Below are 26074 nucleotides of genomic sequence, written 5' to 3'. Positions count from 1 at the left end.
TACCAGACACAACTGTAACTTCACTTAAATCAATGTACAGATTTGGATATGATAGTCAAACTAAACCATTAATTGCACAGAAAAGTCTAGATATTGATCTTTGATGCCCCTTATCCTACAAAGAAAAATCAGTGACCAAGTAGCCACTTAACTCATCAACGAACCTCTAGAGAGGAAAGCAACAAGAATTTTCAATTGAATTGTATGTCTTTAACCCACGCACCAAAAGACGCTATAAGAACATGATAGGTACTTATTTTAATAATGTCAAATCATTAGATGCAATCCTGTTGTCCCAATAATCTTTTATTGGCTGAATTATACACTTGTTGAAAGTCAAGAACCTTTTGTTTCTACATATGCAACTATTTTGGATGAAACCACTTTGGCTGCAGATTGAATAAAGGGAAGTACCAGACCCAATCACAACCTGAAGAGTTTCATGCACCATATGACAAAACACTGTTACCACCAAGGAGTTGTTTTAAGAAATGAACCTTGAAGAGTAGAAATCATGCTCCAGTTTACTTCTTTACTATCTGAATTACATCCTCATCTTCCAGCACATGGTCCTTGCCAACCTTCTGTGGATTATATTTCACAGACGAACCCCACACCAGAGCACTGTAACAGAAGATAAATAGCACTAATTTCATCATGCAGTCCTCAACTTGTGTCACATTCTTTATCAACCACCTTGGCTATGATAATTAAGGAAGTATTACTTACTATTTGAATTCCTTAATTAGGTTTTTATGAATTTTCATGCAGAAATCCTCAACTGTAGTTCTTCGATGTGGTAACACAACTGGGGAAGTGTAATCAGGTAACTGTCCCTTGGGTTTGGTGTAACTGCAATAATAAAATTTCAGTCCATTTAATATTTAAGAATCCCAACAAAAACAAAACAGCATTGGATTATTATTCCCATTCAAATGGTACCTACATACGAACAAGTTGCAAGTAATCCCATATTTTTTCCAAGAGATCATCAAAGTTCCAACGGTGATGCGCAGAAATTGGTACGCAGTGTGGTATTTTATAAATTATATCCAGCTCCTCTAAAGAGATCTGGTCTATTTTGTTCAGAACATATATGCATGGGATGTACACCCTGCAGTGGAGAAAATAGGACATTGAGTCTACAGATAAAGTTTCAACACTATCGCCACATGCAGTTACTTTAGTTGAAATTGTCTAGGTATTCATTTTAAAATTAGGTACTAGCTCTTAATATCCTAGATGTTCAGATAATAACTTTAGTACATAGTGCATTAAGTAATCCAAAGGAACTCAATAGATTTCAAATTGTAACATTTTACATAACTAAACATATTGAATATTGAAGAAACAGGAGTAGTCAATGGTAATAATGCATTAAATGTATATTATCTCTAGATTTTCAATCACTTAGATAATGATTCAGAGATTGCAAAACCAGAAGACAGAGCAGAATAGATTAGGAACAAAATTCACAGAGTGAAAATAAAAGGTTGATATTTGCTATGGTACAACAATCTGCCAGAGGAACTCAGGACATCAAGTAGCATATGTGGGCAGAAAGAAACTGTCAACACTTCAAAGTTCTGCATCATTTACTTCTTTCTGCAATATAGATCTCTCAGTCTTTATGCACCTTCATCCCCAACCAGGAAGGTCTTAAAGCCCTGCTTCATTCTAAACAAAGCTCAATCCTGGTGCATCATTTCAGTCTGAACCATCAACTATTCTTACCCCTCCCCCAACCACCAGTCCATATGCTGTTCAGCCCACTCTGTTTCCCCAGCAGATCCTGGTAGCTTCAGATTCCCTCATCCACGTTTGCACTGGTAGTTGTGCTCCACAGCTCATATTAACAATCTAAACACCAGAACATCATGTCTAAATTGCAGATAATATCAAATTAATGACTTGTAAATTCACTCAATTATACCGGCACATTAATGAAGAATATTAATAAACTAACCAATAGAGGTTGTACATGTTGGTAGTAAGAAGCGGGATACAGATTATTTATATGTAGATGGAGTCCATGTGAGGTACAAGAACAAAATGCTCTCAGATTGCAAGTACACCTGTCACTAACAGTGGACCACTAATTAAAATATCAATTCAAGCTGATTTTGAATTGATAGAGTTGCTCTACTGAAGAAGATAATCTTATGTTACAGGAGGATATTGATCAAATCATAAAATGGACAAACTAAGACAGATGGAACTTAATCCTGATAAGTGAGGCAATGGACTTTAGGGAAGACTAATATGGATAGGACATATACAATGAATGGTAATGCTTCAGTGAATACAAGACTAAAATCCACAAAGGCACATAGCAGTTAGAGTTGGAAAGTGTATGGTCATTCACTTTGGTGTAAGAAATAAATGGACAGATGGGGGGAGAATTCAAAATACAGAAATGCAAAGGGACTTGGGATCCTTGTGCAGGATACCCTAAAGAAGGATGGACAGGATTAAGGAAAACCCCAAGGCATTCTACAAGTATGTTAAGAGCAAGAGGATAAGGCGTGAGAGAATAGGACCAATCAAGTGTGACAATAGAAAAGTGTGTATGGTACCGGAGGAGATAGCAGAGATACTTAATGAGTACTTTGCTTCAGTATTCACTATGGAAAAGGATCTTGGCGATTGTAGAAATGACTTACAGCAGACACAAAAGCTTCAGCATGCAGATATTAAGAAAGAGCTTTTGAAAAGCATCAAGTTGGATAAGTTACCAGGACCGGACAAGATATACTGCCGGCTACTGTCTGAGGCAAGGGAGGAGATTGCTGAGCCTGTGGCAATGATCTTTGCATCATCAATGGGGACAGGAGAGGTTCCAAAGGATTGGAGGGTTGCGGATGTTGTTCCCTTATTCAAGAAAGGGAGTAGAAATAGCCCAGGAAATTATAGACCAGTGAATCTTACTTCAGTGGTTGGTAAGCTGATGAAAAAGATCCTGGAGGCAGGATTTATGAACATCTGGAGAGGCATAATATGATTACAAATAGGTAGCATAGCTTTGTTCAAGGCAGGTCATTACTTATGAGCCTGGTTGAATTTTTTGAGCATGTGACTAAACACACTGATGATGATAGGGCAGTAGATGTAGTGTATATGGATTTCAGCAAGGCATTTGATAAGGTATCCCATGCAAGTTTATTGAGAAAGGAGGCATGGGATCCAAGGGGAATGCTTTGTGGATCCAGAACTGGCTTGCCCACAGAAGGCAAAGAGTCATTGTAGACGGGTCATATTCTACATGGAGGTTGGTCACCAATGGTGTGCCTCAGGGATCTGTTCTGGGACCCCCTACTCTTCGTGACTTTTATAAATGACCTGGATGAAGAAGTGGAGGGATAGGTTAGTAAATTTGCTAATAACACAAAGGTTGGAGGTGTTTTGGATAGTGTGGAGGGCTGTCAGAGGTTACAGCGGGACACTGATAGGATGCAAAACTGGGCTGAGAAGTGGCAGATGGAGTTCACCCCAAATAAGTGTGAGGTGGTTCATTTTGGAAGGTTAAATATAATGGCAAAATATAGTAGGAACAGCAAGACTCTTGGCAGTGTGGAGGATCAGAGGGATCTTGGAGCGGGAGTCCATAGGACACTTGAGGCTACTGTGCAGGTTGACTCTGGTTAAGAAAGCATACAGTTCATTGGCCTTCATCAATCATAGGATTGAGTTTAGGAGCCCAGAGGTAATGTTGCAGCTATATAGGACCCTGGTCAGACCCCACTTGGAGTACTGTGCTCAGTTCTGGTTGCCTCACTACAGGAAGAACGTGGAAACCATAGAAAGGGTGCAGAGGAGATTTATAAGGATGTTGCCTGGATTGGGGAGCATGCCTTATGAGAATAGGTTGAGTGAACTCCGCCTTTCTTCCTTGGAGCGATGGAGGATGAGAGGTGACCTGATAGAGGTGTATAAGATGACGAGAGGCATTGATCGTGTGGATAGTCAGAGGCTTTTTCCCAAGGCTGAAATGGCTAGCATGAGAGGGCACAGTTTTAAGGTGCTTGGAAGTAGGTACAGAGGAGATATCAGGTTAAGTTGTGTTTTTTTTTTACAGAGAGTGGTGAGTGCTTGGAATGGGCTGCCAGCGACAGAGGTGGAGATGGATGCGATGGGGTCTTTTAAGAGACTCCTGGACAGATTTCTGGAGCTCAGAAAAATAGAGGGCTATGAGTAACCCTAGGTAATTTCTCAGCTAAGGACATGTCTGGGTCAGCTTTGTGGGCTGAAGGGCCTGTATTGTGCTGTAGGTTTTCTATGTTTCTACGTTCCTAAAGGTTAACCTCCAGGTTGAGTTGGTGGTGAAAGAGGTGAATGCAATGTTGGCATTCATTTCGAGAGGTATAAAATATAAGAGCAGGGATGTGATGTTGAGGCTCCGTAAGGCACTCGTGAGACCATACTTGGGAGTATTGAGTGCAGTTTTAGGCTCCTTATTTTAGAAAGGATATTCTGACATTGGAGAGGGTTCAGAAAAGAGTCACAAAAATGGTTCCAGGAATGAAAGGGTTACTGTATGAGGAATGCCTGGCAGCTCTTGGGCTGTATTCCCTGGAGTTCAAGAGAATGAGGGGGGAATCTCAAAGAAACATTCCGAATGTTAAAAGGCCAGAACAGGTTAGATTTCCCATGGTAGGGGAGTCTAGGACAAGAGGGCACAACTTCAGGATTGAAGGACGTCCATTTAGAACAGAGATGTGGAGAAATTACTTTAGTCAGAGGGTGGTAAACCTGTGGAATTTGTTGCCACAAACGGCTGTGGAGGCCAAGTCATTGGGTGCATTTAAGGCAGAGGTAGATAGGTTGTTGATTAGCCAGGGCATCAAAGGGTGAAGACAGGGGAATGGGGATGACTGGAAGAATTAGCTCTGCCCATGATTGAATGGTGGAGCAACTTGATGGGCCAAATGGACTTCTTCCCTATGGTGTTATACTATTATAGCTTGGGGCACTGCAGTTCAGCATTTATTCCAACGTCATTTGCATGGAGACTATACATACTCGCTGTGGAATGTGTGGGTTTTCTCTGGGTGCTCCAATTTCCTACTGCACTCAAAGGGAGGGATGGATAAGATAAGGTGGCAGCACACAAGATATGACATTAACTGGGGTACATAATATAAGGGTAAAGAGACTAAATACAGTTTTAAAACATTGCTTTGGTGACTGTTTCAGTGTGTATAATCCTGGTCACCACACTAAGGTAGGATGTAATTGCACTGAACAGGGTTTAGAGGAGAATTCACCAGGTTGCTGGCAAGGATGCAGCATTTGATTTATGAGGAAATATTGGATAAAATGGGTTTGGTTTCCTTGGAGCATGAGGTTAAGGGGAATCTGACTGGTTTCCAAAAATTGTGAGATACTCTAAGAGGATTGTGAGAAACTTTTCACATAACAAGTGTGAGAATTCAGATTAGGGCAAGGGGGAAGAGGTTTAGAGGAGCTCTGATGAATAAGCTTTTCACCTTGATGAAATCAGGGACATACTACATGAGATAGGAATCTCACAACATTTTCAAGTACTCTAACTTGTTAAGCGAAGTGCTTGGAAATAGAATTAATGTAGATGGATGCCTACAATTGTCATGGTGAACTGATCTTTCTATGCTTATGAGTCTACGGCATGAACATTTTATTTTGGAAGCTTAACTAAATCTGAAATGAACACAATTTAGCAAAATGTACATAGGTCTGCTTGGCATATTATAGAAAAGAGACACTGCAGAGAAGATGCTCAGATGTATAAAATACCTAAATAAGCACCAAAACTATTAACACCAAGGGCCAATACATAATATTATTATAGATAAGTGTTTGATCGTCAACATGGATATGGTGACAGAAGGACCGATTTCAGTGTCATATAATTCTTATGATTTACAAATAAGACTCCTAATGTACGTAATCTCACATTTCTGGCAAGGATGAATAAAAGTCAAGATTTTCGAGAACAGACCCAACTCGTTCTTTTCAATTTTTGAGTTACTTGGCAATTGGCCTTTATCCCTTTAAAACATTCTGATCCACATACCTGTTCAAATGTCCTTTAAACATTGGAATTGTACCTGTCTGCAGCGCCCTCTAACAGTACATTCCATTTACCCGTCATCCTCTGTGTGAAAATGTTGCTCCTCAGGTCCTTTTAAAATTTCTCCCCCTCCCACCTTAAATCTATGTCCTCTAGTTTTAGATACCCCTACTCTGGGATTAAGACTGTGATTCACCTTACTTATACCCTTCATGATTATATGCAAGGTCATCCCTCAGCCTTCCACATGCTCTAGCCCCAGTCTCTCCACTCCCTCCTTATAACTCAAGGTAAGGTAACATCCTTATGACTTTTTTCTGCAGCCTTTCCAGCTTAATGACATCCTTCCTTTTAGCTGGGTGACAGGAATTTTGTACAATGTTCCAAGCAACAATTGCAACATGACAACCCAACTCCTGTACTGAAAGCCATGATTAATGAAGGTGGCTTAGCAACGACTTTGCTGTCTGTGTGGAGTTTGCATGTTCTCCTGTTGACCACATAGGTTTCTCCTCATACCTCTCACCTTAAATTTATGTCACCTAATTTTAGTTTTCTAGGAAAAAGACTTTGACCATCTTACAGCCCTCTTGCTGCTTTGATTTTGATGTGAATCAAAGGCATGCTGGTTGGCTGATAGATTAACAGACCAATGTAAATTGCCCCAAGTAAAGGTCACTGTACTATCCCAAACTGTGGACACAATATTAGAGGAACCGAATCTGAATCCGGTTTATTTTCATTGGCATGTGTTGTGAAATTTGTTAACTTAGCAGCAGCAGTTCAATGCAATACATAATATAGAAGAAAAATAAATAAATTGCAGTATGGGTGCATACTAGATAAAAAAAAAACATGCAAAAAACAGATTTTTAATGTCCATTTAGGAATCGGATAGCAGAGGAGAAGAAGCTGTTCCTGAATTGCTGAGTGCTTGTACCCCCTACCTGATGGTAACAGTGAGAAAAGGGCATGCCCTGGATGCTGGAGGTCCTTAATAATGGATGCTCACTTTCTGAAACACTGAAGATGTCCTGGGTACTTTGTAGGCTAGCACTCAAGATAAAGCCGACTAAATTTACAACCCTCTGCAGCTTCTTTCGGTCCTGTGCAGTAGCACCCCGATACCAGACAGTGATGCAACCTGTCAGAATGCTCTCCACGGTACATCTATAGAAGTTTTTGAGTGTACTTGTCGACATACCAAATCTCTTCAAACTCCTAATGAAGTATAGACTCTATCTTGTCTTCTTTATAACTGCATCAATATGTTGGGACCAGGTTAGGTCCTCAGAGATTTTGACACCCAGGAACTTGAAACTGCTCACTTTCTCCACTTCTGATCCCTCAATGAGAATTAGTATATGTTCCTTCACCTTACCCTCCCTGAAGTCCACAATCAGCAAAGTGAAGGCATTAGTGAGGGTCCAGAAAGGAGTTATGAAAATGGATCCTGGGTGAGGCACGACAGTTGAACACAGACTGGAGAAGGTGTCACTGTTTTCCTTTAGAGACAGCTGAGGGTAGATTTGTTAGGATACAATGAAGGGGTCTGGACCTGCTTCAATCAGTTTCCAGTGAGATCTTCTACACCGCTTTACACCTCGCACTTTTCATGATGATCAAATTAGTTCACCTTTGTGCAATTTTAATCCAATTTCAACTTTTTAAAATTAATTCTTATCACCCAACACGGATTTCAGATCAATACCTCCCCTTATTCTTTCTCCTGAATGCTTGACAGCTTCTAACAGCCTAGGCAAATGAGTCACTGACAAAGGTCTGTCAGCTATGGTATGTGAAGTAGGTCACAATGCATTCTGCATTACAAAGCACCATGAAATCAGTGCTTTATTGGGTTAGCAATTGTACATAAAAAACAAAAACGAGCAGGCCCAGCCCCTCAAAGCCCCTTATTCCATTATGCTCATCACTGATCTGCCCCAGGCCTCAACTCCTATGCAAGTTCTCCACTGCCATCACTTCAGGTGTTTTAAAAAATGCATCCACCTGCTATTTAAATATCTCTAGTGATCTCACCTCCACAACCCACTGGATAGAGAATTCCACAGCTTCACCACCCTCTCCAGTTCAACTTTATTGGAATTAAGGGTTATGAGGAAAAAACAAACAGGTGGAGATGAGTCCATGGCCAGATCAGCCACAGTCTTATTGAATGGTGGAGCAGGCTCAACAGGCTAGATGGCCTACTCCTGCTCCTATTTCTTATGTTTTTACTTAATATGATTGCCCTCTTTCCTTTTAAATTGTCCCTCATTCTATTTCCTCCCCATAGTGAAGAACATCTCAACATCTATCCAGTCTTGTCCCCTCAAGATCTCTTATGTTTCAACAAGATCATCTCTCATGCTTCTAAACTCCAAAGAGTATTTAATCTAACTCTCTCATTCCAGGAGTTGGCCTAGTGAATCTCTTCTGGGCAGCTTCCATCCCTAGCATATCTTTTTCAAATGAGGGCCAAAAATGTACACATTTCTGATAAGGGTCTTCTACATGGTGTTAACTCTGTTTCTCTTTCCATATATCCAATCCTGACCTGTACAACGTTTCCAACAATTTCTGCCTTTATTTCAGATTTCCAGCATCTGCAAGTCCACATACACTGTACTCCAGATGTAGATCCTTATTTTTAATCTCTAAGTCAGAGGTTGCCAAACTGGGGACCATGGATCCCTTGCTTAATGGCATTGATTCATGGCATAAAAAAAATTGGGAATTCCTGCTCAAGGTCAATACATCATAGGCAACAGCACCAAGATCCCTCATTTGAATTCCCTCTCCATTTAAATAATCGTCTGTCTTTCAGTTCAAGAACATCTGATGCAGATGTCAATACATAATACTTACCGATTACCCTCCACCACATCAATCAGGTCATCTGCTGTTGAGTCACTGCGTAATGTGACATCGGCATTGTGGATTTTATATTCAGCTAGGATACTTTTCACAGTTTCCATGTCCAGCTCAGACTGCACACACTACACAAAGGAAAACATGTATACATGTAACTAAACACATACCAAGATGTTGTATTTGCATTTTTGACAAGTAATGAAAGATGGATGTCAGAAGATCCTCAGAGCAGTTAATTCTTCAGCTCATCTGCAGTTACATGTTTGTGCTAACTCAATCTTTTGCTGGAAAAGTTCTTAATGACATTGCCATTTTAGCCTTTTATTGTGACTCAGTGACATATCAGGGCACTTAATCTTTGACATAAGGAACATAAAGACTTGGCATAAAAATAGAACTGCTTGACCCTGCAAGCTTAAGTGCTGTGTTATGTGCTAAGTTCACCATAAACACTGAGGTACTTGATTCAGATGCTTATGATTTAGAATTAGGGATTCCAAATAGTACTACAGTCAGAGGTTAAACCTTGTGTATAATTATATACACATCCATAGATTTCCTAGCTGATCTGCTACATTTTTTGTTTAATTCTTGAGAGAGAAAAGTCAATTATTAGCTCCCAACACAGCAGAGCAGAAAAATGATGACAAGAAAGGCACCAACAAGAGTTGTACAGCAGTAATTGAAATACTCCAGGAGGAGGAAAAATATGTAACACCTACCTCTTTATCTTGTGGACTGCCAACAGTAATATTGTAGTGGCCTTCAATTAAGCTGAAGAAACCTTATTGTTTTTGTAATGGGGTGGGGAGGAGTATTTGGGCATGGAGTGGATGGTAGGGAAATGCAGAGGGCAGGTTTTTCAATACCAGGGTTGGTGGGTTTATCAAACAAGATGCCAGAGTCAGTGATCAAGGCAGATATAATAACAGCAATTAAAAGACTTTTGGACAAGTTCATGTATGGAAATGACTTGAAATGATATGGGCCAAATGCAGGAAAACGGGACCAGCTCAGCAAAGCACCTCAATTTATATGAACAGTTGGGCCAAGAGGCTTGTTTCTGTGCTGAATAACTCAATGATTCTAAATGAACTTTCCAAGCCTTCATTTGCTAATATTACACTATGAAATTTAAAGACCATGGACAATACATCACTGTAACCGATCACAACCATAACCAACACCAAACCACTGTTACAATCAATTTCCACTGAGGTCCTTTCCATCCCACACACTCCATGCAGATCAAAATGGTTCACAACTTTGTGGAATCTTGATCCTGTTTCAAACTTCATAATCAATTATTATCACCCACCGTGGATGTCAGATTAATGCCTCCCTTGTCCTTCTTCCTGAACCCGATGTTGGGAGGCTGCTTGTTAAGACGGATTCCAAATCCTTCCACCTCATTCTCAATTATTTTCTTGTGTAACAAAGGCTTCAGCACATCGAGTACGATCAAGATGAGGTTGCAGGTTCGAGCCACTGAAAGGAAAAAATATTACTGGTTACATTGTGCCTTCTTATGTACACCAGGTATGCTAGAATAATAAAAAAAATTCAGACCATTTTTTTCACTCTTAAGACAGACTTGATCTTTAATCATATGTCAAAACTTCTAAAGCTTACCAGCAATAACTTGTCGCCCACGGCCTTTGCCATCTTTGGCTCCTTCGATGATACCCGGAAGGTCAAGCAGCTGAGCAGAAAGACAAGCACATTTAAAATGGTAAGTGTCCAAAGTGCTAGACAAGCTACAAGCCCGTGGTATTACGGGAAAGATTCTAGCATGGATAAAGCAGTATCTGATTGGCAGGAGGCAAAGACTGGAAATATATGAAGCTTTTCCTGTTGGCTGCCGGTAACTAGCAGTGCTCCACAGGGGCCTGTGTGGGACCAAATCTTTTTACATTATATGTGAATGATTTGGATGATGGAACTGATAGCTCTGTTGTAAAGTTTTCAAACAATATGAAGATAGGTGGAGGGGCAGGTAGCTTTGAGGAAATAGGCTACAGGAGAATGGACAAAGAAGTGGCAGATGGAATACAATGTCGGGAAGTGTATGGTCATAAACTTCAGCATTCAACACAATCATCCCTCAGAAACTGATTGGAAAGCTGAGCCTACTGGGCCTGAACACCTCCCTCTTCACTGGATCCTAGACTTCCTGACTGGGAGACCTCAGTCAGTCTGGATCAGGACCAGTATCTCCAACACCATCGCCCTCAGCATGGGGGCCCCCCAGGGCTACATGCTCAGTCCACTGCTGTTCACTCTGCTGACCCATGACTGTGCTGCAACACACAGCTCGAACCACATCATCAAGTTTGCCGATGACAAGACCGTGGTGGGTCTCATCAGCAAGAATGACGAGTCAGCTTACAGAGAGGAGGTGCAGCGGCTAACAGATTAGTGCAGAGCCAACTTAGTAAGATTAGTAAGAGACAACTTGTCTCTTAATGTGAACAAAAGAGATGGTTGTTGACTTCAGGTGGGCACGGAACGACCACTCCCTGCTGAACATCGACAGCTCCTCGGTAGAGATCGTTAAGAGCACCAAATTTCTTGGTGTTCACCTGGTGAAGAATCTCACCTGGTCCCTCAACACCAGCTCCATATCAAAGAAAGCCCAGCAGCATCTCTACTTTCTGCGAACGCTGAGTAAAGTCCATCTCCCCCCCACCCTCATCACATTCTACAGGGGCTGTATTGCGAGCATCCTGAGCAGCTGCATCACTGCCTGGTTCAGAAATTGCACCATCTCGGATCGCAAGATCCTGCAGCGGATAGTGAGGTCAGCTGAGAAGATCATCGGGGTCTCTCTTTCCGCCATCACGGACATTTACACTATACGCTGCATCTGCAAAGGAAGCAGCATTATGAAGGACCCCATACATCCCTCATACAATCTCTTCTCCCTCCTGCCGTCTGGGAAAAGGCTCCGAAGCATTTGGGCTCTCACGACCAGACTATGTAACAGTTTCTTCCCCCAAGCTATCAGACTCCTCAATACCTAGAGCCTGGACTGACACCTTGCCCTATTGTCCTGTTTATTATTTATTGTAATGCCTGCACTGTTTTTGTGCACTTTACGCAGTCCTGTGTAGGTCTGTAGTCTAGTGTAGCTTCCTTTTTTTTTACGTAGTTCAGTCCAGTTTTTTTACTGTGTCATGTAACACCATGGTCCTGAAAAATGTTGTCTCATTTTTACTATATACTGTACCAGCAGTTACGGTCAAAATGACAATAAAAGTGATTTGACTTGACTTGAATAGGTTGACTATTTTCCCAAGGGAGAGAAAATACAAAAATCTGAAGCGCAAAAGGATTTGGGAGTCCTTGTGCAGGATTTCCTAAAGGTTAATTTGCAGGTTAAGTCTGTGGTAAGGAAGGCAAATGCAATGTTAGCATTCATTTCAAGAGAACCAGAATATAAAAGCAAAAATTTAATATTGAGACTTTATAAAGCACTGGTGGAACCCTCACTTGGGAGTATTGTGAGCAGTTTTGGGCCCTTTATCTCAGAAAGGATGTGCTGAAACTAGAGATTTCAAAGAAGGTTCACAAAAATGATTCCAGGATTAACAGCTTGTCAGATGAAGAGTGTTCGATGGCTCTGGGCTGTATGCACTAGAATTTAGAAGAATGAGGGGGAGACCTGATTGAAACCTATAGAATGATGAAAGGCCTTGATAGAGTGGACATGTAGAGGATGTTTCCTATGGTAGGAGAGTCTAAGATCAGAGGGCACAGCCTCAGAATAGAGAGGCATCCTTTTAGAAAGATGAGGAGGAGGAATTTCTTTAGCCAGAGAGTAGTGAATCTGTGGAATTCATTGCCACAGATCTTCATGTATATTTAAGGCAGAAGTTGATAAATTCTTGATTGCTCAGGGAATGAAGGGATATGGAGATTCTTGATTGCTCAGGGAATGAAGGCAGGAGATTGGGGCTAAAGAGGAAAACTGGATCAGCCATGATGAAATAGTGGACCAGATCGATGCGCCAAATGGCCTAACTCTGCTCCTACATCTTAGGGCAGGGGTCACCAACCCTTTATGCACCACGGACTGGTTTAAATTTGACAATATTCTTGCGGACCGGCCAATGAGTGGGGGGGGGGGGGGGGGGGTGTTAATCACGACCAGAATACAAGTTATAAGTCAACTATAAATCATTTATAAGTGGCTAATACACTCAATTTCATTTCTAAAAGGGTTTATCTAACGAATTTAATATTAAACACAGTGCATATTTTCCTCGCATGAGTATAGTGATAAGTCAATTGTAAGTCACTTATAAGTCAATAGCATCATAACATTTAAAGTAACATTTGGATATTAAACACAGTGCATATTTTCCTTGTATGAACATATAAAATCATTGCAACACACCAATATTGCTGAATCAGTGGGAGCCCCGGGCCTGCAACAAGACGGTCCCAGAGGGGTGATGTAAGACAGTGATACTAGAAGGGGGTTCCATACGTCCAGTCTATTCCACAATTTAGTTTTCATTGCATTCATTGCAGAAAACCCCGCTTCATAGAAATATAATGTTGGAAATGGAAGCAACGTTTTCAGAGCTTTCGTGGCTATCTCAGGATACTCAGCCTTGACTTTGATCCAGAATGCCAGCAGAGATGTTATGTCAAACATACTTTTCAGCCCACTGTCATTTGCAAGCTCGAGGAGCTGATCTTCTTCCCGCACTAACATGGATGATTCACCGGGGACATTCACAAATGAGTCACGGATCCATTCCTTTGCACGTCTTGGGTCATTTGCGGTTGGGAAGTAATGCTCGAATTCTGTCGAAGGCGAAGATAGGTGATCGCACACCAGCTGTGAGGAGGACGGTGCAGCCTCAGTCTCTCCCAAAATCCCAGCTAATGTTGGGAACATGTCAAATATGTCCCTGTCCACTCTCCGTCCCCACAGTTCCAGTTTGGCTTTGAAAGCAGACACTTTATCTGCCAACTTGAAGACAGTTGTCATTCTCCCCTGAAGTGACAAATTGAGTTCATTGAGCAAGTTGAAGATGTCACAAGGATAAGCGAGTTTTGCTATCCACTCCTCATCACCGCAGTGTACTGACAGTGGTTACTTATTTCCAGAAAGAAATCTCTGTAGCAACTCAAAAACCCTGGCCCCCTTGATAGCCACCTGACTTCAGTGTGTAAGAGAAGGCCTTTGTGCTCTTCATCCATTTCCTTGCAAAGCTGCTCAAACAGACATGAGTTAAGGGCTTTTGCTTTGATGTGATTGATAACTTCAACAACATCACTCAATACGCTGTTAAGATCAGGTGACATTTTTCAGCTAGCCAGCATATTGGAATGGGTGGAGCATTGGCTGATAGGCAGAAAGCAAAGGGTGGGAATAAAGGGATCCTATTCTGGTTGGTTGCTGGTTACTAGTGGTGTTCCACAGGGGTCGGTGTCGGGGCCGCTTCTTTTTACACTGTATATCGATGATTTAGATTATGGATTAAATGGTTTTGTGACTAAGTTTGCAGATGACACCAAGATAGGTGGAGGAGTAGGAAGTGTTGAAGAAACAGAAAGGTTGCAGAGAGATTTGGTCAGTTTAGGAGAGTGGGCAAAGAAATGGCAGATGAGATACAATGTTGAGAAATGTATGGTTGTACATTTTGGAAGAAGAAATAATCAGGCAGATTATTATTTAGATGGGGAGAAAATTCAAAAATCAGAACTGCAAAGGGACTTGGGGGTCCTCATGCAAGATACCCTAAAGGTTAACCACCAGGTTCCATCGGCAGTAAGGAAAGCGAATGCTATGTTGGCATTCATTTCAAGAGGAATAGTGTGTAAGAGTAAGGAGGTGTTGATGAGGCTCTATCGGGCACTGGTGAGACCCCATTTGGAATACTGTGTGCAGTTTTGGGCCACCTATCTTAGAAGGGATGTACTGATGTTGGAGAGAGTTCAGAGAAGATTTAAGAGGATGATTCCCGGAATGCAGGGGCTAACATATGAGGAGCGTTTGTCGGCTCTTGGACTGTATACATTAGAGTATAGAAGAATGAGAGGGGATCTCATAGAAACATTTTGAATGTTGAAAGGGTTGGACAGAGTAGATGTGGAAAGGCCGTTTCCCTTGGTGGGTGAGTCCAGGACAAGAGGCCACAGTCTTAGAATTAGAGGGTACCCATTTAAAACAGATGAGGAGAATTTTTTTTAGCCAGAGGGTCGTGGATTTATGGAATTCATTGCCACATACAGCTGTGGAGGCCCGATCATTGAGGGTGTTTAAGGAGGAGATTGATAGGCATCTAATTAGTCAGGGTATCAAGGGATATGGGGAAAAAGCCAGAAATTGGAACTAGATGGGAGAATAGTTTAGCTCATGGTGGAGTGGCGGAGCAGACTCAATGGGCTGAATGGCCTACTTCTGCTCCTTTGTCTTGTGATCTTCTTGTGTATGACACAGTGTGTAGATTGGCATTCAGGAGCAACCTCTTTGACTTGGGTAGTGAAGTAGCCATCCAGTCATAGCTGTGCATATTCCTTTTTTGTAAAGTTCAATTTCATTTATTTTCTTTTATTCATAATTAAGTTCACAATATTTAGGTTTGGATAAAGACTAGGCAAGTTTACAGGTTTTCTCAGAGAATATTCCAGTATTTCATTTTGTACATCACTTCATTATTCTCAAGTTTTCCCAACCTTAAGTATAAGCCACCTCTTTGACTCTCCACTGTGTAATTACATTCATGCACGTTCTCGCTGCAATCTGGAGTTGTAAGTTCGCGATACTGTGTTCCAGGCATCCATATGTCGATCCATACACATAGCTATACATTTCTGTTCAGAGTTATCCAGTGAACTTCCTGGTTCGCCAATGCACTTTTTAAAACACTTATCAGTCATTCTCTGTAGTAATTCCTGAGCGTTAGCAACAGCAATTTGCAGTTTTACTTGCTCCATGATCGTCCCCGCATCTACCTTGGCTCCACCAAGAGTGCCAGAAGAAAAGTCCGAGGAGTAGCTGTCCATCGCACCAACGGCCACACACGCGTTGCTGCAGTAACGAACCGAACGCGACTCTCAGCCTCCAGGACACCCTCGGTCCAACTTAGCTGTGCATATTCCAACACAGAATGACCAGTCCAGATTGCCTGACATGTAATCATTCAAAGACTTGAATAGTTCTGCCCCAGTTTTATTAGTTGGCAGCAGCAATGCACACAACATATCCTCGTGCACATTGTCTTGAAATATATAATCGCACATAAACCAGCAGTATTGCCTTGTTGTTGACATCAGTAGACTCATCGACCTGGATAGCATACCATGGTGACTCGTTAAGCCATTCCAAGAGCTGTGCTTCAATGTCCTTCGCTATGTCATTGATTCTCCTTGAAAATGTGGTAGCTGAAAGAGAAACCTGTGCTATCTTGTTAGCTGCAGCTTCTCCCAACAGTTCATGACACGGCAGCAGGCAGAATCAATTCTTCACCAGTGAAAGGCTTCTTAGCCTTAGCCACTAAGTGCAATGCTCTCAGAACAGCAGCATTTATGGAGGTGGTGGCTCTCAGGACTTGCTTCTGTCCCGCTTGCTCACAATTTTTTCCGCTCAAAAAACTCAACAGGTTTGTCTTTAACGCAGCCAGGATGTCCTTCCTTAACCCTGGAGACCAAAACTGTACACAATACTCCAGGTGTGGTCTCACCAGGGCCCTGTACAAATGCAAGAGGATTTCCTTGCTCTTGTACTCAATTCCCTTTGTAATAAAGGCCAACATTCCATTAGCCTTCTTCACTGCCTGCTGCACTTGCTCATTCACCTTCAGTGACTGATGAACAAGGACTCCTAGATCTCTTTGTATTTCTCCCTTACCTAACTTTACACCGTTCAGATAATAATCTGCCTTCCTGTTCTTACTCCCAAAGTGGATAACCTCACACTTATTCACATTAAACGTCATCTGCCAAGTATCTGCCCACTCACCCAGCCTATCCAAGTCACCCTGAATTCTCCTAACATCCTCATCACATGTCACACTGCCACCCAGCTTAGTATCATCAGCAAACTTGCTGATGTTATTCCCAATGCCTTCATCTAAATCATTGACGTAAATCGTAAACAGCTGTGGTCCCAATACCAAGCCCAGTGGCACCCCACTAGTCACCACCTGCCATTCCGAGAAACACCCATTCACCGCTACCCTTTGCTTTCTATCTGCCAACCAGTTTTCTATCCATGTCAATGTCTTCCCCCCAATGCCATGAGCTCTGATTTTACCCATCAATCTCCTATGTTGGACCTTATCAAATGCCTTCTGAAAATCGAGGTACACTACATCCACTGGATCTCCCTTGTCTAACTTCCTGGTTACATCCTCGAAAAACTCCAATAGATTAGTCAAGCATGATTTGCCCTTGGTAAATCCATGCTGGCTTGGCCCAATCCTATCACTGCTATCTAGATATGCCACTATTTCGTCTTTAATAATGGACTCTTTAGCATCTTCCCCACTACTGATGTTAGGCTGACAGGACGATAGTTCTGTTTTCTCCCTCCCTCCTTTCTTAAAAAGTGGGATAACATCAGCCATTCTCCAATCCTCAGGAACTGATCCTGAATCTAAGGAACATTGGAAAATGATTACCAATGCATCCGCAATTTCCAGGGCCACCTCCTTTAGTACCCTAGGATGCAGACCATCTGGACCTGGGGATTTGTCAGCCTTCAGTCCCATCAGTCTACTCATCACCATTTCCTTCCTAATGTCAATCTGTTTCATTTCCTCTGTTACCCTATGTCCTTGGCCCATCCATACATCTGGGAGATTGCTTGTGTCTTCCTTAGTGAAGACAGATCTAAAGTACTTATTAAATTCTTCTGCCATTTTTCTGTTTCCCATAACAATTTCACCCAATTCATTCTTCAAGGGCCCAACATTGTTCTTAACTATCTTCTTTCTCTTCACATACCTAAAAAAGCTTTTGCTAACCTCCTTTATATTCCTGGCTAGCTTGCGTTCGTACCTCATTTGTTTATGGTGCTTTCCCTCATGTTACTGTTTCCATCACACAGTTAAATTACTGAAGGTAATGTGTTACCATGGCTAAATACTTTGTTAACTGCAGTAAACTAAAGCTCCTTAAACACACCAGAGAGGAAAATGGACCAACATTTACAATTCTAAGCTCACAATGTTAGTGAGCTCAGAAATATAACAAAATACTGCATAACTTAACTCTGCCTACAATTACAAATCACATAATACCTGTATCTTAGCTCCTTTATAGCGAATCACCCCTGGTACAGTGGTCAAAGTAGTGAACTCATAGGCTGCCACTTCCGAATACACTCCAGCCAGATTACTTAGCAATGTAGATTTCCCAACAGAAGGGAAACCCACAAACCCAATCCGGGCATCCCCAGTCTTTGCCACATCAAACCCTAGCATCAACAACAGAAAGAGAAAGAGAGAGATCAATAAAAAACATATTAGCATAACAATTCATCAAAAATTATACAATAAGATCTTTTAATTCATGCCACAAAAAAGTACCAGGCAATAGCCATCTCCAACAAGTCAGATTTAACTATCCTTAACATTCAATGGAATTACCACTGACAAGTTCCCTACCATTAATACCTCAGGGATAAAAAAAAACACAAAAAATTAACCAGCTTTGTATGTATTGTGGCTATAAGTGAGATTCAGAAACTAGCTATCCTGCATCAAGTTACTTACCTACTGACAACAGTCATTCTCCATCTACAAGACACAGGTTAGGAGCATGATGAAATATGCTTCACTTACCTAGATGAATGCAGCATTATCAATCCTCAAGAAACTTGACACCATACAGGACAAAGCAACCAACTTATTGGCATCCAATCCATCTTAAAAATTTCCTGACTTGGAAATGTATCGCCATTCCTTCATCAACACTGGCTTTAAATCCCAGAATTCCTAACTGTATTAAGAGTATCTTCACCAAAAGGACAGCAGTGATGAACCACTAATTTCTTAATAACAATTAGGCAATAAGTAAATACTGGCCTTACCAGTGATGCTCAGATCCTGAGAAATAGGTAGTTAAAACCATTATGTATAGAAACCCAACATCTTGTACACTACAAAGCCTTGTGGAGCACCTTTCTGCTGTGCCTTCCCCAGTTCATTCCAATGACATCATCATTTTTTCTATTACCTGCATTAATTTCATAATCACCTCATGGTTTTAGAAATTGTCACTTACCAAATCATTTCCAGCTCTCTACAGCCAGTGGTTCAATGAAATACCAGCATAACAGCTACTCCCAGGTCATGTTCAGGACCTGTGTATCTCAACACTTGTTATAGTTATTTGCCCTGTGACCAAACTCGCCAACATAAGCCAATCCCATTTGCCTTTGTTACAACCAAATTTCCCATCCACATACCTGTCCAAACATATGAAGGTGGCTCATTCCATAAATGCTTCAGCATGAATAAAGATGTCCCTCAAGTCCCTTTAAATCTTTCCCCTCTCACTTTAAACCTACACCCTCAAGTTTTTGATTTCTTTTCCCTGGGAAAAATATGCATTCACCCTATCTATGCCCCTCACTATTTTATCCATTTCTGCAAAGTAATCTTCCAGTCTCACTCCAAGGAATAAAGTCCTACCTGCCCTACCTCTTCCTATAAATCAGGTCCTTGAGTCCTGGCTGCATCCTCGCAAATAATCATTCACTTGTTCCTGCTTTACAATGTCTTTCAAAGAACAAAGAGCTATACAGCATAGTACAGGCCATTCGGCCCACAGTGTTGTGTTGACTCTTAAACCTTGCCCCCCCCCCATATAACCCTGTGTTGGCACATGGCCTAGGGGATAAGGCATCGGTCTATGAAACAAAGGTCACTGGTTCGAGCCCCAGCTGAGGCAGCGAGTTGTGCCCTTGAGCAAGGCACTTAACAACACATTGCTCTGCAACAACACCAGTGCCAAGCTGCTTGGGTCCTAGCACCCTTCCCTTGGACAACATCGGTGGCTTGGAGAGGGGAAGGCTTGCAGCTTGGGCAACTGCTGGTCTCCCATACAACCCTGCCCAGGCCTGCGCCCTGAAACCTTCCAAGGCGCAAATCCATGGTCTCACGAGACTAACAGATGCCTATTACCCTCCTCCTTAAATTCCTCCATATACCTGTCTAGTAGTCTCTTAAATTTCACTAGTGTATCTGCCTCCACCACTGACTCAGGCAGTGCATTCCACGCACCAACCACTCTCTGAGTAAAAAACCTTCCCCTAATATCCCCCATGAACTTTCCACCCCTTACCTTAAAGCCATGTCCTCTTTTATTGAGCAGTGATGCCCTGGGGAAGAGGCACTGGCTGTCCACTCTATCTATTCCTCTTTAGTTCCTCTGACAGAGAACTAAAACTGTACATAATACTTCAGATATGGCCTCACCAATTCTTTAATTCAACACCCTGACTGAAAGCCAACATGCCAAATGCCTTCTTCAGCACTCCATCTCCTTCTGATGCCACATCGTTGAGCTATCTGCTCTTACACCCTGTCTTAAGAGCAGCAATTTCATTCAGTTGAATGGGGATTTACATTAGGTTCTTCCCTACTTCCCAAGATATTTTCTTTGAATGTTCAAAGATTTATGTGTTTAATTATTTCAGTGTTAATAAATGTAAATTTTTAGAGCAATTCAATCAAACTACCGTAGATTCCGGATTTTAAGCCGCTACTTTTTTCCCACATTTTGAACAGCTTTGAACTTTGCGGCCTTTAAAACGGAGCGGCTAATACATGATTTTTTTTCATGCCGCCTCGTAAACATTTTGCCTCGTAACAGTAGACCAATAAAATTGATGAGTAGTTCACAGAGGTCCAATGAAATTGTACGATAAATCAAGCGCACTTTCACAATTAAATTATTGTAAATCAGTCATTTGTACTCACCCTCATCAACATGGAAAACACTCGAAGAAAAGCATTATCCTGCCTTTATGGCAGTTATTTATAATATTTTCGCTTAGTAATTCATTTTCTAGTTAAAGTTAGAAGAGTTTTAACTATATTTGTTTTCTGTACTACATCGCGGGATGCTATGACGTCACACCCGGTTTCGCCGCGTCTTGTGGGAAAACGCCGGTTTGCGATAAAACGGGACGGAGGGAGGGAGCGCATTACGCGAGCGGCTTTGGATCTGAGCGAACGCTGCTTTTAAGTTAAAGGCGATCAATAACTTTTCCTGGTAGGCTGCAGTATATATATTTTTTACCAGTCGTTAGGAGATATTGGAATGTTGTTCAGTAAAGAAGTATACGCAACGTATATTTAAAAGTAGCCGCGTTACGGGCACGGTTCGAAAAAAAGCATTTGCAATATGTATTTGTTTTTGTTACCATATGGATTTAATTAAAAGTTAAAAAATCCTCACGTGTAATATCTTTCTGTGTAAATATCTCATATTACAACGTGGGACACCTGCGGCCGAAAATCCGGTGCGGCCTAAAATCCGGTGCGGCCTGTACAATTAAAAAATTGATTTTATTTCTAAAATTAGAGCCAGCGGCTTTTAATCAGGTGCGCTCTGTAGTCCGGAATCTACGGTATTTAAAGCAATTTTAATATGAGACATTTAAAAACTGTTACAAAGCCTCCATTGGTTTTGACAGGCAGCATGGGTCATCAGATTTTATTCCCTTTCAAAGGGTGTTCTGCAAAACCTCAGCAATATGCCTAGTTCCACAGAAGCCTCATTACACCTTGCCAGGGGGTGAAGGACTAGAGCATTCAGTCAGGCAGATTTCAAGGACTGCAGATAGAGAAATCAAGAAGACAGGAGGTTGGGGACTGCAGCTTGATCCAAGCTACTAATTTCCCCGAAGAGACTGAAAGAGTCAGCCTCCATTACGGAGATGCAAGATTCCTGCAGATGCTGTATTCTGGAGCAAAGAAAAATCTGACAGAAGAATTCAATGGGTTATGCAGTGTCTGTGGAGACAAAGGGATGGTTGATGCTTTAGGTCAAGTTCCAATGCAGGGTCTCAGCAAAAATATCAACCCTTTCTTTGCCTCTACAAATCCTGTTAAAACTACAAAGTTCTTCCAGCAGTTTACTTTCTGATCAACCTCCTTTACCATCACCCTTCACTCGCTCTCTTAAGATCCCCAGCCTTGCTCAGGGTAGTATATAGTGACATATACGTACTTTGAATATAAATTTACTTTGAACTTTCCTTTGGAATACTTTCATGGTCCTATTCCTCTTCTTTCAATCATTAAACTCTATTGCAAATTCTTTCCCTTATCAACCATACCTACTCTTTCAAAGTCCTTCCCAGCACCATTCTCACTAGTTATGCTGCCCCACTCATTTTATGACTCATGAAAATGCATTGTTCTGCTACAAAAAACAAGCTACAGTGGGATACTCCAAACAATACATGATGGCTCTCAGAGCATTAAACTTAATATCTTGATAAAAATCAACATCTGAATATCCTAAATTTGAACAAATAATAATGCATTAATTCAATTTCTCAGAAATTCTAACACAAATCCAATACCTTCACCAGGTCCTCCTCCACCTCCTCCTTTGGGAGCAATGAGCTCTCGACGTAGTTTGGCCAAACGGGCTTTCAGCAGCCCCAAGTGGTGAGCTGTTGCTTTGTTTTTCTGCGTTCTGGCCATCTAATCCAAAAGAAACAAGGGAGAGATTTATTGAACTATTACATCATATCATTGTTATTGTTACCAATAAATGGTGGATATGTACATAATGGTAGTTTTACTATCATTACTAACTCAGATACTACTTTGATAATTGATACTCAATGCCACACAATAGAAAAAATCAGCTTATCTAAAGGAGTTAATTATTTATGGGGAGGTAACTTCTGTTGTTCTGTAGGATTTTCAATCTTGAAATTCAATCTTCAAGACTATAAGAACTTGAAGATCTGAAACAAGTGTGACATTTTATTCTCCAAGTCAATCCCTCTTACTGAAAACAAATACCTTAAATAAGGGCTTGTTGATCCTATAGTCCGTTACAAGTGATAGTCTACTCACTATACCCCCGGAATTCAACTCTTTTGTCCATATTTCGTTAAATTAGTAAGGAGGTTTAAAGCAAACCAAACACTTATGAGCAAGTTCAATGTTGCTTGATCAACAGCGTTGACAATATTTTCTACTTTGCTATGGCTAAGAATAAGTTGAAACACCTCATTTAAATAAGCTATTGGTGACATTAGCTTTGTCATGCTTTTTGTGGACAGAATAATACTGGAAAATGTTTCACTTGGTCGAACAAATGTCATTGCAGTTGTGCTAGAATATAAACACGAGATACTGCTGATGCTGGAAGTTCAGTCCTGATGAAGGGTCTTGGCCTGAAATGTCAACTATCTATTCACTTCCATAGATGCTGCCTGACGTGCTGAGTTCCTCCAGCATTTTGTGTGTGTTGTGCTAGAATATACTGGCTCAGAGCACAACTAAGCAGAAGAGCCCAGGAGCTAGAATGTGTTAGAGACTACTGTCTTAGCCAAGTTCAATGCTTTCAACCTTACCCCGATTTCATGAACAGCATTTTCTACCAAAGCAACAACTTCAGGAAGGGGCCAAATTGTGTACTGTTCACTTGGTACTTCTGAATTAAGGTGGTTGAAAATCAATCACAACTGAATCTGACAATTCAAAATCACTAATCCATTCAATTAATGGAATTGTTCTGCTATCTAGGGTATAGTTCCACTGCTCAACCAGTATGTACATCAGTGTTTTGGTAGTTCAGTCCAGCTATGCTGAGTATCATTTTCTACGATTCCTCTGAATATGTCCTATCAGATTAAGTTCTGTTGCATTTAGACCATAAGCCACAAGAGCAGAATTAGGGCATTTGACCCATTGAGCCAGTTCCACCATTCCATCATGGCTGATATATTATCCTTCTCAATCCCATTCTCTTGCCTTCTCTCCATAACCTTTGAAACCCTTACTAATCAAGAATCTATCAATCTTCACTTTAAATATACCCAATGGCTTGGCCTCCACAGCCATCTCTTGCAATGAATTCCATGGATTCAACACCATTTGGCTAAGGAAATCCCACTTCATAAAAGGGACATCCCTCTATTCTGGGACTGTGCCCTCTAGTACTAGACTCCCCCACTAGAGGGGAGTCCACTCTATGTTTTTCCAATATCTGACAAGTTTCAATAAGATTTTCCCCTCATTCTTTTAAACTCCAGTGAGTACAGGCCCACAGTCATCAGACACTCCTCATACACTCTTCTTTGATGGAATACGACCAGCTTTGAACTTCTGGGTTTGCTCGGAATTCCTCCAATTAGTCCAGTGAAAGTGCCATACAGCAGAGATTCTCCTTAGTGAAGTCAAAACTTTATCTCTACACTCCTAATCAGTAACCAACTTATCTCTGTGACGTTGACTGCTCATTTCAACAGATGCTGCCAGACCTGCTGAGTTCCTCCAGCCTTTTTGTGTATCTGTGACAGGTTGACCAGTAAGGAAATGAAGTACATCCCTCACACTGCTCTCCCTCAGAACCAATCAGGCAGGCATGCCTTTTAAAGAATCAGAAGCTGCTTCAGGTAGTAATTTTTGGGATTTCACTCCAACACACCACCTACCCCAATAACACAGACTAAATCTCAGCTGCTACTCTAAGTAATTCTTCCACGTGACTTAACACTACATCAAAGACTTACTCACTATTAAAAACCTAAAGGACTTCCTTCTTCTGACCACATATCACCACGTCCTAGGTCTCTCCTATCGGTAGGACAGGTCATACACAGGAATTGCAATGAAAAAGCCTGGGTGAAAGGAAATACTCTTCAATAACAAACAGGTTCTGTTTTTACAGATGTCCATTAGTCAGTGGGGTTTACATTCATTACTTGAAGGCAGCCAGTTTGGTATCTTAAGCTGTTATTTGTTTACTTAAAAGGACAGTTGTCAGTTTTGGAGTAACGCCCTAGATGATGTTAGCAAGTCAAATGGACTCATTCAGCTTTGTTTTTGGGTGGCAGGGGGTGAGTGAGTTAATCAGATTTTGAGATTTTCACTCTGATGAGCAAAGTGACTTGATCGACCATTTCAAGGAGAAGTCAGCATCCCGCAATCATCCAAATTAGATTGGATAGGATAAAGGACAATAAATTTCAAAACTGCAAAATGTACATGAAATGTATCACCCAAAAAGCGCCCAAAAGGAACAAGTGCATGGGATTCCCATCAATTCGAAATAACCATTACAACTTGGAAATATGCCACTATTATTGATTATCAATTAAAAAAATCAATGGATTATGAGGCAATATCTCCCAGCAAGAAAGTTAGCCTGCACGAAAACACTGGGACCAGTCTCGTGTGTTCATCAGAGCAGCTACAGTTAACTGCCAAAGAAACACAGGCCGCAAGTACATCCACGTGAGAATGAGTGTCCCCAAGTGGAAGGAAGAAAGTAAAACGCCAGCGAGGGACGGCGTGAACGCAGCAGACTGGGCCAAGACTCCGGTGGATGGGGCGGTTTTTCAGGGTGAGGAGAGGGAGAGGCCCGAGAACCGCTTGGCCCGTCATGTCAGCTCTCTCGGTGACCAGCCCCGGCCTCCCATTACCTCGGCCTCGATCTCTGCTATCTTCTGCAGGATGCTCATCCTGGCGCTGCGCCCTCCGCGGTCCTGACCGCCGTCAACCCACCCTGCAAACAGTAGCTCAACAGCCCGATACTCGCCGCCGACTGCCGCAGGACTCGTGTTCAAGCGGACACGGCGGCGCGATTCGGCGCATGCGCCTTACCGCCACGGTTGCTCCGCAACGCCCCCTACCTATGGGAAAGGCACCGGAGCGGGTTAGAACTCAGTTAGTTTTGTTTAGGAGACAGAAAGTTTGAAAACGTTATTTATAGTTGAAGGGACTGATAAACACTTTGGCTGGGGTGGTCGAGTTTAAGGTCTGCGCAAAAAATAAGAGCTCTCAATGAAAAAGATAACATGGTCGTTGGGCTGTGATGCACCATCAATAACTCTGAGACGTGGGTTAAGGTAGGCTTTTATTGGCTGGAAGAACCATCACACAACATCCTGGCGACTGAGGACGGCTCTGTGTCTCCAATCGCCTTTATACCGGG

At 41.7% G+C, this 26074-nt stretch overlaps 1 protein-coding gene and 1 pseudogene across 1 annotated transcript; both read right to left on the bottom strand.

Annotated features, from left to right (window-relative positions):
- Positions 1 to 288: 288 nt before the first annotated feature.
- Positions 289 to 25733, bottom strand: drg1 (developmentally regulated GTP binding protein 1). Its single transcript, XM_073055658.1, has 9 exons — positions 25563 to 25733; positions 22482 to 22605; positions 18184 to 18359; positions 10556 to 10625; positions 10242 to 10411; positions 8918 to 9048; positions 947 to 1114; positions 730 to 852; positions 289 to 624 (listed from the first exon to the last, which is right to left on the bottom strand). The coding sequence occupies exons 1-9, from the start codon at positions 25599 to 25601 to the stop codon at positions 525 to 527; spliced, it is 1101 nt and encodes a 366-aa protein (XP_072911759.1). The 5' UTR covers positions 25602 to 25733; the 3' UTR covers positions 289 to 524.
- On the bottom strand, positions 15459 to 16714 carry LOC140732933 (mitochondrial import inner membrane translocase subunit Tim13 pseudogene; annotated as a pseudogene).
- Positions 25734 to 26074: the final 341 nt, after the last annotated feature.

The sequence above is a fragment of the Hemitrygon akajei genome, chromosome 9 (assembly GCF_048418815.1).
Source record: "Hemitrygon akajei chromosome 9, sHemAka1.3, whole genome shotgun sequence".
Taxonomy (NCBI): Eukaryota; Metazoa; Chordata; class Chondrichthyes; order Myliobatiformes; family Dasyatidae; genus Hemitrygon; species Hemitrygon akajei.
The sequence above is the reverse complement of the archived record's forward strand: the minus strand, read 5'-3'. Positions and strand labels throughout refer to the sequence as shown.

Coding starts and splice junctions, on each gene's coding strand:
- drg1 (XM_073055658.1), bottom strand. CDS start 25,601: ATGAGCATCCTGCAGAAGATAGCAGAGATCGAGGCCGAG. Junction 22,606..25,562: donor TAGCAGAGATCGAGGCCGAG/GTAATGGGAGGC, acceptor CTTTTGGATTAG/ATGGCCAGAACGCAGAAAAA. Junction 18,360..22,481: donor TGGAGGAGGACCTGGTGAAG/GTATTGGATTTG, acceptor TGTTGATGCTAG/GGTTTGATGTGGCAAAGACT.